The sequence below is a fragment of the Artemia sp. Qi Xiang Cuo genome, chromosome 18, assembly GCF_049724085.1.
Source record: "Artemia sp. Qi Xiang Cuo chromosome 18, ASM4972408v1, whole genome shotgun sequence".
Lineage (NCBI taxonomy): Eukaryota > Metazoa > Arthropoda > Branchiopoda > Anostraca > Artemiidae > Artemia > Artemia sp. Qi Xiang Cuo.
Window position 1 is genome coordinate 30,615,165 of NC_142811.1, and position 12,708 is coordinate 30,627,872.

A 12,708-nucleotide genomic window follows, 5' to 3' on the forward strand; every position below is an offset into this window, starting at 1 on the left:
CAGCCCTCAGGGCAAGGGGTTTAAGTTATGCCCTGGGGGCATATAAGGTTTTTATAGAACGCGCTGTCGTAGAAACTTCAAAAGGGCTCATTCGATTGGAAATTGAAATGGCTAGTTCCCTTTTTAATAGTCGAAAATGATTGAGGGGAACTAACACCCTTTCCACGCCCACCATTTCCCCAAACATATCCAATCAAAATTTTGAGATACCCATTTTGTTCCACGCAGTTTAAAGTTTAGGAAATTATATCTTTGAGCAGGACACTCCTCCCATAGTCTTCAGGGCAATGGTTATAAGTTATGCCCTGGGGGAATATAAGGTTTTTATTGAAATCTTACATATATATATGTGTATATATATATATATATATATATATATATATATATATATATATATATATATATATATATATATATATATATATATATATATATATATATATATATATGGCTCATTCGATTTGAAATTCAAAGGGATAGTACCCTTTTAAATAGTCAAAAGTAATTTGAGGGCAACTAACCCCCCTCTCACACCTACCTTTTCCCCAAACACATCCAATCAAAATTTTTAGATAGCCCTTTTATTCAACATCGTTGAAAGTTTTGGAAATTAAGTCTTTAAGGATGACAACCCATCCCCCCACAACCTTCAAGGCAAGGGTTGCCAGTTATGTCCTGGGAGCATGTAAGGTTTTTATAGAAAGCGATATTGTAAACATCAAAAAGGGTTCATTTAATTGAAAACTGAAAGGCTAGTGCCCTTTTAATAGTCGAACGTGATTGAAGGGCAAATAACCCCCCTCTCACACCCACCATTTCCCCAAACACATCCAATAAAAATTTTGAGATATCCATTTTGTTCAACGCAGTCGAAAGTTCTGGAAATTAGGTATTTAAGGATTGCCCCAGAGTCCCCAGGGCCAAGGTTGTAAGTTATGCCCAGGGGGCATATAAGGTTTATATAGATAGAGTTGTCTTAAAAACTTCAAAAGGGGTTCATTCAATTGGAAATTGAGAGGGCTAGTGCCCTATCAAAAGTGTTTGGAGGGTAACTAACGACCCTCTCACGCCCACCAATCCCCCAAACATGTCCAATCAAAATTTTCAGATAACCATTTTGTTCAACGTAGTAGAAAGTTCTGGAAATTAGGTCTTTAAAGATGACAACCCCCCCCCCCAGCCCTCAGGGCAAGGGTTGCCCAGGGAGCATATAAGGTTTTTATTTAAAGCGTTGTCCTAGAAACTTAAAAAGGGCTCATTTGATTGGAAATTGAAAGGGCTAGTGCCTTTTTCAATAGTTGAAAGTGATGAGAGAGCGACTAACACCGCTCTCACGCCCACCATTTTCCCAAACACATCCAATAAAAATTTTGTGATAGCCATTTTGATTAACGTAGTTGAAAATTCTGGAAATTATGTCTTACAGGATGACAACCACCCTCACAGCCCATAGGGTAAAGGTTGTAATTTATGCCCTGGGGGCGTATAAGGTGTTTATAGAAAGTGTTATCGTAGAAACGCAAAAAGGGCTCATTCGATTTGAAATCAAAAGGCCAAGTGCCCATTTTAATAGTCGAAAGTGATAGGAAGGCTTGTAATTTTCATATTTAAGATCAATATGGGTGTAATGTATGATTTTTTGTTGTTGTTGTTGTTGTTGTTTAGACCAGGGCACTTCGTATCGAAGGAGTTGTCGTAGGAACTTCGAAAAGGGTTCATTCGATTGAAAAAAGAAAGGACTGATGCCCTTTTTAATAGTCGAAATGATTGGAGTGCAACTAATCCCCCTTCCACGCCCACCCTTCCACGCCCACCCTTCCATTTGCCTTTATGTTTAAAAACTAAATGTTGCCTTAAGATTAAATCAAAATGCATTGTATTATTGCTAAATCCCAAGAACGACTGACGGTATTATGTTCAAACTTTCGGGGCTACTTCTGCGCTTAAAATTTAACCAAGTCAAACTAGCGTAAGTGTATCCAAGCTATCAAAGAAAGTAAGCAGATTTTTTTTGCGAATGGTATCAAGTTTTCCATTTCAGGTCAACTAGAGGAGGTATGAACCGAAATTAAACGCTACTATTTGTGTCCAGATTTTTAAAAGGGTGTATGCTGCTAAAAATTGCTGAAAAGTTTTCTCCAGCATACAAATAGCAGGCCAAACTATAAAGTCTTAAAAAAAACGAAAAGATTTAAAGTATTATTTTCTTTTTCCTTGAAAAGACTATGTTAATATAAAACGAACGGAAATTAATTAAAAGAAATTTTTTCCACAAAATAAGTTTTTCAAAGAAAAGTAAAGAACTCCATTAAGCAAAAAATGAGCAAAGTAAAATCAAATAATCTACCAAGCGTGAAACTACCACAAATCAGCATCGATAAATAAATGAAACCCAAAACGAGCAGAAATTACAATAAATAACCGTTTCAAACCCAAAACAAGCAAAAATTAGCATAAGTTGGGCTCAAAACCACTATGCCTTCCCAAGCCCAGAACAAAATTTGCACTTTACTGAAAAAAATACAAATGAGCGTGCATTGTCAGTTTAATATACACATACTGATATTTAGTAATCAAAATGTTAATAATATTTGATTTCTTAAAGTTTTAAAAGTAAAAATATTTATATTTTTTTCAGTAAAGTGCAAATTATGTTCTGGCATTGGGAAGGCATAGGGGTTTTGAGCCCAACTTATGTTAATTTCTGCAAGTTTTGAGTTTGACTCGGTTATTTATTGTAATTTCTGTTCGTTTTGGGTTTCATTTATTTATCGATGCTGATTTGTGGTAGTTTCACGCTTGGTAGATTATTTGATTTTACTTTGCTAATTTTTTGCTTAATGGAGTTCTTAACTTTTCTTTGAAAAACTTATTTTGTATAAAGTTGTTTTAATTAATCCCTACTAAAAGCTGAATCTTTTTCACGACCAATTTACATTTGCGGGAATTCATACCACAATTTTCAACCACAACACTTTGTCTCGTGTTTTCAGTAAAGTACAGAATATATACAATATACAAGGAAACTTTCAAATTTTACATTCTACTGTTTCCCTTGTGTAAATTCTTTATATTATAAGCTTGAATCTCACTCTCTACTTCTTAAAAAGGCTATTTTTTCACGTCATACTATCAAAACATGTATCTCTTTTTGTTTCTTCGGGATTTTTGATTTCTTTTGAGAGATCACAGATGTCCAAATCTTCAACCACTATACACTATCTGTGTTTTCAGTAAAGTACAAAAAGTATTACAATATGCAAGGAAACTTTTAGGCTTTATATCCTATTTTTTTGCACTGGGTTATTTTTGTACATCGCAAGTTTGAACCTCACTCTATTTCTTAAAAACTCTTTCTTCGGATAATACTGCTAAAAGATGAATCTTTTTAATGTCCAACTTTTATAACGAGGTCACGATCAAAAGAAAAACCTTTTCCAATTAGGAGGAAAGGGACAAGCTGAGATTCTTAAACTAGGACAGACAAAGCCAAAAAATCAGTGGGATTCGAAGTTTCAGACTAAGAAAATAACAGCGGGAAAACGAAATCTTTTTGATCATCTTTGTTTATATACTACGATGGAAATAGAATGTCAGAAACATCAACTGTTTTGGACTCTTGATCGAAGATATTGACAAAGTACTGAGAAAAAATAAATCAGATTTGGATCAAAGGCTCGGGTCAGCTTCATTCTTAGGTTGTGGGACATGAAAGTGCAATAATCAAAGCCATAATTCTAGGATACTCCACAGTAGCATTCTCGACTTTCCACAATAGAAAACAAATTCTCGCCATGATATGAAAATATTCCTCGGGGTTTAGGATTTGAGGGATAAGGAAAATCGAAGTAATCACAGATGGTAGTAAAGCAAATAAATTGCTGAAATAAAAAAGAATATAAATTAAAGCTTTTTTAAATCAACCACTGCTTAAATCAAAACTTAACTTTTGCAGAGCAATTCTAGATTTTTTTTTTTGGTTTTTTTTTTTTTTTATTTTATTTATTTTTTTTTTTTTTTTTTTTTTTGCTACCACGAAAAATTATAATTTTTAACTGATATAACGCAAAAAAATTGGTTTATATGCATTTTGTTACGTTTTTACGAGTCTGGGGTGGGGGTCCCCCCCCCCGGATACGGCCTTGCGTAAATCATACATGTTTTTGAAAGATGATTACAAAATGCCAAAGATCGTCCTTTAGGGTCATCCATCTAGGCCGTCCTGGCTAAGTGGACGTGCGCTGGGTTGAGAATACTTTGTCCAAGGGGCACGGGTTCGATTCCTGATTTGGGACGCGGGTCAGTGGTGTGACTCTGTAAGATTAGCCAGAGTCGACCCAGCTCTAAATGGGTACCTGGAAAAATCTGGAGAAGATAAGCAGGAAAAGGTGTTCGAAAGCAAAGGATGGCTGGCCCCCAGCCCCCCATTGCACTTCCTGGCTGAAGGGCCACGAAACGGAGATCAGCACCGCCGGTTTGGACCTAAAGCGTCTAGTGCCGTCATACTTACTTTACTTACTTACTTATCCATCTAGGACCAAATGAAAATCAGATCGTGCCAACTTCGGAACACAATCCTCAATTTAGCTAAATCAAGCCCTTCATATTATAATAAAGACAAACAAATTCTGAGTTGCAATAGCCCTAAAATCCCAAAAAACTAAAATACTCTAAAAAGTTTAAAATTTACCAGCATTTTCTGCAAGGCCTCTACACTTTGCTGAGCAACCGGCTGTCCATTAATTTCTCGTATTTCGTCGCCAACATGTAAAGTTGCTTGTCGATGAATCATACCACCATGCATAATCCGGGCAACAATACATCGGTTATCTTCAGTTAATTTTAAAGTAATGCCCTGAAAGTAAAGCCAAAAAAATTTACTAGAAGGTCATTATATATTTCATTTATATATATATATATATATATATATATATATATATATATATATATATATATATATATATAATGTATATATATAATGTATATATATATAAAACTATATATATATATATATACTATCCTCATTTTAGCTAAATCAAGCCCTTCATATTATAATAAAGACAAACAAATTCTGAGTTGCAATAGCCCTAAAATCCCAAAACTCTAAAAAGTTTAAAATTTACCACCTAAACTATGAAACGTGATAGGACCGAGAGGGCGGCCGGAACATATTAAATTTAGAATGGATGAAAATCAACAACCAGAACGATCAATACGGGAAGCTAAAGCAAAGGACAATGCTAAATTTTTTGAAGCAATCAAAATCCAAAATGAAGAAGAAAGACAAATGCGGTTAGAAGATGTGCAACATCGAGTATCAAAACGCGTCAAAAATGAAAATGAAGAGAAAAGATACGGGCGGTTAGAAGATACGCGAAAACAAGAATCTGAAAATGAATATATACTATCTTTATACGTGAGCAATAATTGTGTATGTATAACATAATAATTATGTATAATTATAATTAATTATGCATAACTATAATATAATAATATATTAATGTAATAAATATGTATAATATACATAATAATTATGTGTTTATTTATTTTTTCTCGAAGACAGGTCCATATTATTTCGGGAAAATCGGCATCATGGGATATTCTGGCCTAAAAAAGGGATCTAGATAGGTCAAAAGTTTGAGAAAATTCGTTAAGAGCCTTAATCTTGGAAAAAAATCTATGTGAGTGACGTCATTTTTATATACATCAGTATGACCAATAAGAGCAGCTAAAGCAAAGGGCATGGGCATTAAATTCACAATGGGTGAAAATTTAAAAGTGTTATAAATGATAATTCGTTGGAAGAAAAAGAAGTTTTTGTCCCACCACCTGAACAATTAACAAATCTACAACCCGCACCTTCATATAAGTCTAGACCAATAAGAGCAGCTAAAGCAAAGGGCATTGGCAAATTTTTTGAAGTAATGAAAACACAAAATGAAGAAGAAAGAAAAAAAGGATTAGAAGATAAGCGAAAGCGAGAATCAAAACACGTCAAAAAATTAAAATGATAGCAACCAAAATATAAGAGATGATACTGTGGAACCACCTGAACTATCAAACATGATAAGACCGAGAGAACAGTCCGAACAAATTAAATTAGCAAAGGGTGAATATCGACAACCTGGTCTATCACTTGAGAAAAAAAACCCAAATTTTTTTTTACATGCGTTATGAATGATAATTCGTTGAAAGAAAAACAAGTTTTAGTCCCAACGTCTGAACAATTAAAAAATCTACAACCTGGAACAACATGTAAAACTAGACTAATAATGGCAACTAAAGCAAAGGACATTGCTAAATTGTCTGAAGTAATGAAAATTCAAAATCAAAAAGAAAGAAAAATGGTATCAGAAGACAAGCGACAGCGAGAATCAAAACGTGCAAAAATTGAAAAAGAAAGTTATGATGATTGGGTTTGGGATTTTGACATGGATAAAGTCATCAATGCTTATCATGCCTTTGTTAAAAAACAAAGTTTCGGCGATATGTATTTCATAATGACAAAAGACCAGCGAAAATTTGTGACAAAAGAAAATTTTGAACACTGATCTGTGGCTGGGAACTGGAAAAGACATATTTGTTATCTATAACGTCTTAAGAAATTAAACGAGATGATCTATGAATCTAAACTGCTAAAGCAAAAGGTGTGGAAAAAACTTTCTGAGGTAAAGATGAACAAAAATGGACAATGAAATCTACGGTTGGAAAACAAGGAATAGCGATGATTGGCCACAAAAACTATCTAAATAGGTCAGGACTTTATGAAAGAATTCGTATTTTTCAGAGGGTAGCTGTATCGAGCCTGTGGTGACGTCGTGACATCGAGGAAAGGCTCAAATTGTCTGCGGTTAGAAGACAAGCGACAATAAGAATCCATATATAGAAGCCTGCCACGTAATATATATATATATATATATATATATATATATATATATATATATATATATATATATATATATATATATATATATATATATATATATATATATATATATATATAACCCGCGGTAGTGCAGTGATTCTCCGCTTGGCAATACAGGGCCTTGGGTTTGATTCCATTTTCTGGGCCAGATTCCACAATATTTACCTCACCCAACCTTAATCTGGAAGCTGTCATGACAAAAATCCAATTCTGTAGCGAAACGATTTAACCCGATTCCTGGCAAATTACTTTCAAGAAATTTAACAAACTTTTAAAGCTTTTTAAATTATCTGAAGAAACAAATTTACCAGTACTCAAAAGGTTCCCAAGACCACAGAGTATATATTTAAGTTTTGTAAATACATTTTTTATATCAACAGGGTAGGTAAATATTGAAATACGAAATAATGTTCACAATAGCAATCGATTTGGTTGAAATACCGGAAAAAATTACTTGGGTATCTTAAATATATCAACATTTTGAAAGACAAAAGCAAACGAGAGTGTAAAAACAAAAATTCAATTGTTTAAAGAATTTTCAAGTAAATCACTGTCTATTCAATGTACATTTGGCATCACCATACAGCCATCAAATTAGGGGACGGGACTTACAGAAGAGAAAGTCTTACAGTAGACAATGATATAAAAACAAAGGATATTTCGAAGGTAAAGGAATAGTCGTCAATGTGGTTAGTCCTGTTTTTAATATATATAAACCACAAACCACAGGAAGTCCACAACCAGCCCCCTCACACAAAATAAATATATAAGCACACGGCCCCTCATACAAATAAATATAACCCCCTCACACAAGATAAATACAGGCATATACCAGAGGATGTCCAGGGCCTTATCCTCAAATGCGAAAAAATCAGAAATGATTTTCCTTTCCCCCCTCTTCCCTCCCCCTTCTTCCTCAAAACATTGCTGCATACGGATTTGCTTGTAGAAAGACAATTCTAGAAAAACTCGCCGTCAGTGGGAGCTGAACATAGAGCCTTCATTAATCAACAGAAGCTTCTATCTGTAGACAAATACAGCCAATAGGAATTTTGTTTTTTTGTTTAATATAGAATTCATATTTCAAGATAAAAAAAATCAATAAACTGTACTAATATTCAAAAACACAGGATATTCTTGACAGGATATTTTAATATAAAAAAATATATTAGAAATGTGCACCTGTGCTGCATATCCAACAACCATAAAGAATAAAGATGTACACAAACTACGAATAGGATTATAGCCAGACTAAGGACTGTAACTTTATGTATATTCCTTTACCGTTAAAATACCCGTTTGTTTTCAAATATTTTATCACTTTATTGGATTATTCGTCATACTTATGACCTACCCCTATCCCTTTATTTGGTGGTCGGTGAAGGTGTTTTCCTATTTTGATACTTATTGATACATTGAACAGATAGTACTTCATTTAACAAACTGCTCTTGGTAATGAACGGTAAGTGTAGAGCGTCTCGTGCTGATAGTAATCAAAACTCTAAACCAAGAAGGTTTGATAACAATATGACCGTCAAAGGATTTTTTTTTTCTCGGTGATTCCAAATATGGAATATTCAGTAAGTTTAAGATTAAGCAGCACAATTACCGAGGCTGAGAATTTTACCTAATTTTCCAAGAAAGGGTAAAATACCCCTACAAAGGAATTGATCTTGATGAAAATTACACCATCATATTCAGCATATAGGTGAACCTTACTGCAGAGGTTTCAAGCCTCTGTTTACAGACAGACAAAATTTGTATTTTTTTTTTTTTTTTTTTTTTTTTTTTTTTTTAAGAAGGATAATCAAGATGTGTGTTACTTTTTTTCCGTGTTTGATCGCATCAAACCAATTGGGGCAGATTCCGAGATAGATAATCGGTTTAGAGTTATCGAAAAACTACATATTGAGCTTCACAGTTTCAGAGGCCATAATACCACCCGACAGCCCAGTTTTTTTGTAAAAATGCACGCAGGCCATAAAAGACAAATGATTAATATAATCAATTACTCAAAAATTTCACTTAACTGAGTCAATTAAGTTGAGGCTTCATTAGATATCAATATCGCGTCAGATATTGTGGACGAGGGAAAGCTGGTCTTTTTATGAGTGGGGGGGATAGGGGGGCCTGAAGCCTCAAAAAGAGCACATTCATATCAAATTTTCAGACTTTAATCCAACCTATAGATAGAAATAGAATGAATGGACTAAGCCTGCAATGTGACTACTGTTGGATGATACCTCATCTATTCTTACATAAATACAGAAGTGTTTAACACACAAAAAAAAATACATTAATAGGCTTAGCTACACAAAAGGAAAGGAGATGGAGGGCAACCTCTGATTTTCTTTAAATTCCTTTTAAAAGAAATTTAAAATTAAAAGAGGGAATGACGGCCTCCCTCACGTTTAAAAGAGCTTTCGATCAAACAGTTCACAGAAACAAATTGTTAGTAAGGAACGACCCTTGTCATTAAATACCGAAATTCTAGAAAATGAAACTTGGGCTACAATAAAAGCAACAATCTATTGTTTACGCTGATTGTAAATATGCAAAATGCACTAATTCTGAAGTTGTTCTTCAAAAGCTCTTAGCATATGGAAATTGTACAGAAAAAGCGACTGAACTACCCCAAATGGGGTGCGATCTTGACGAAGATTATGCAATGAGTCCTAAAGCCACTATATAAAAAAAATTAAACAGTTTTTTCTAGAAGAAGATGATTACGCATGCGTTTTTTCTCAGGGGCGATTGTACTGAACCAGTAGTCACTAATTATCGAAAGAAAGTTCATTCAAATGATAATTTCAGGATTTAGTGCCAGAACAAGCAATGTCATCGAGCAAAAATTCAAAGAGCTATCAGAACTGTAAAGCTTCCCAGTATCAGAGGCCATACTGGCACGTAGTATACCATTTGTTTCTAAACATATATGCTATAAATAAAAGCGAATTGTTAATGACCGTTTATCCAATTACTAGCTACAGAGTATCAACTATTTGCATACCATCTAGTCGCGCAACAGATTCCTTCATAGGGAGAGATGTATTAAAGACCTCAAAAATGCATTTTCAGTGTATATTTATAAACTGTCTATGAAGGGTGCTTCAGACGAATTGAATTAACACTTGGATGATTGTGGATTTAACATCTGACCTCCCATTGATTAAGAAGAATATATATATATATATATATATATATATATATATATATATATATATATATATATATATATATATATATATATATATATATATATATATATATATATATATATATATATATATATATATATATATATATATATATATATATATATATATATATATGTATATATATATGTATATATATATCCATATTTATATATGTATATATATATCCATATATATATATATATGGATGATTATAGGACAAAACATGCAGTATGAATGCTGAGGGGCGAAAAATCCCCCGTTTTAGCGGAGATACTGGTTTATGTTGGAAAACTATACTTTATTTCGAGAAGCGAAAACATTACATGAGCTTTTTTCTCAAAAATTCACTCTGTAATAGTTAAACTTTCATATAATGGTAGTTTTAAGGGGTGCGGTAGGCCTCATCATATTTAGAGTAAGCTTACACATGTTATTAAAAACAGAAAAAAAATATCTTCAAATGAGGGTAAATAGTAACATTGAAACTTCGAACTAACTAAATAAAATCCACTTATATGGGGCCTGCCTCAAGCCTCTTTACAATAAACTTCGTCTCTTTATGACCAATTTTTTGAGAACAAAAGCTCAAACAAAAGGGCAATTGGAATAAGATAAAAATTATTTTTTGCAATGCCTTAAGAACGGAAGAGCTTAAACAACAAATTTTTAATTCAAATGTTTTACACGGCAATCAGTTGATATAACACTTGCAATTACCCATTAACCACATTTGTTGCGCTCACAACTGATTTCAGTAAAGAACTATAAAGCTTTACCGTAGAGAGTGAGGGGTTGAGCAGATGGCATACCCCCTCCCCCATAATAATTTCTGCTCGTTTTTAGATTTAATATGTTTTTTACTTTCATTCGAAAAAAAAAAACAGTTCCTTTATTTAATTCGTGACGGATTATGTATTACTATTACATAGCTCTCGTTAGCTTTTAACTATCAAACTGTTGACACAATTCAGATGCCCAACTAATTCATAATGAAATCTTAATCAAGCCTATTGCTATTATTTTTTTTTTTTTTTCTTTTTTTTGTACAGAATGTTTAGCTAACAGTCTCAAGACTAGGCTTACCAAACATAAAAATACGAAGTGTTGGAAGCCTTAGGACCCAGGAAAGTAAAAATTCTTTTGTGAAATTGAAGGGTACTAGCAATACTTAAACTTAATACATTCTTATAACCAAATAAAATCCTGTAATAGTATATTTTTCACAAAACAGCTTGATTTGTAGCTTTAACATAACCCTATGGGTAGCCCTGTTTTGCGTTTACTTAGAGTTCCAGTATCTGCAATGTAATCCGTGACAATTGGAATAGGTTCATATTATTAGAACCCCAGCCCCCCCCATTACACTTCCTGGCTGAAGGGCCACGAAACAGAAATCACCACCGGAACGGACTGTAAAGTTCAATCCCGTCTTCATTTTTTTTCACAGGCAGCGCAATCGCGCTGCCTAAGTAAAGAACGATGTTGGCACAATGTATAATTTATTTTTTTTGTTTTTTTGTTTTCCATATCAGGGCACTTCGTATCGAAGGAATTGTCGTAGAAACTTCGAAAAGGGCTCATTCGATTGGAAATTGGAGTGGCTAAGCCCTTTTTAATAGTCGAAAGTGATTGGAGGGCAATTATACCCCCCCCCCCCCTACGCCCATCATTCCCCCAAAAACATCCAATCAAAATTTTGAGATAGCCATTTTGTTCAGCGTAGTTGGATCCCAGATAGAAAATATGTTTTTGAGGAGGACACTCCCCCACAACCCTCAGGGCAAGGGTTTTAAGTTATGCACTGGGGGCATATAAGAACGATGTTGACACAATGTATTATTTATTAATTTTTTTCTTTAGAGCAGGGCACTTCGTATCGAAGAAGTTGTCGTAGAAATTTCGAAAAGGGCTCATTCAATTGGAAACTGGAGTGGCTTGTGCCCTTTTTAATAGTCAAAAGTGATTGGAAGGTGACCAATACCCCTTCCACGCACACCGTTTCCCGAAACACATCCAATCAAAATTTTGAGATAGCCATTTTGATCAGTGTAGTTGATTTCTAGATCGGAATTATGTTTTTGGGGAGGACACTCCCCCACAGCCTTCAGGCCAAGGGTTGTAAGTTATGCCCTGGGGGCATATAATATTTTTTATAGAAGGCGTTGTCGTAGAAACTTCAAAAAAGAACCATTCGATTAAATATTCAAATGGCTAGTGCCCTTTTCAATAGTCGAAAGTGATTGGAGGGCCATTAGCCCCCCTCTCATCCTCACAATTTCCCCATACACATTTCATCAAACGTTTAAGATAGCCATTTTGTTCAACATAGGTTTATGTTCTGGAAATTAAGTCTTTGAGGATGACAACCCCCCCACAGCCTTCAGGGCAAAGTTTGTAAGTTATACCCTGGGGGCATATAAGGTTTTTATAGAACGCGTTGTCGTAGAAACTTTAAAAAGGTTCCAGGCAGTTCAAAGTTCAGGAAATCATACCTTTGAGCATGACACTCCCCCCACAGTCTTCAGGACAAGGGTTATAAGTTATGCCCTGGGGAAATATAAGGTTTTTTATTGAAATCTTTGTCGT

The 12,708-nt window shown here is 34.1% G+C and overlaps 1 protein-coding gene across 6 annotated transcripts in view; it reads right to left on the reverse strand.

Moving 5' to 3' along the window:
* Positions 1-12,708, reverse strand: part of CASK (peripheral plasma membrane protein CASK) — a 304,568-nt gene that overhangs the window by 124,974 nt on the left and 166,886 nt on the right. For all 6 annotated transcript variants that reach the window (XM_089104332.1, XM_089104335.1, XM_089104334.1 and 3 more), the window contains exon 13: positions 4,691-4,855. In XM_089104332.1, the coding sequence (XP_088960458.1) occupies positions 4,691-4,855 (165 nt within the window). The remainder of the gene's footprint in view (positions 1-4,690; positions 4,856-12,708) is intronic.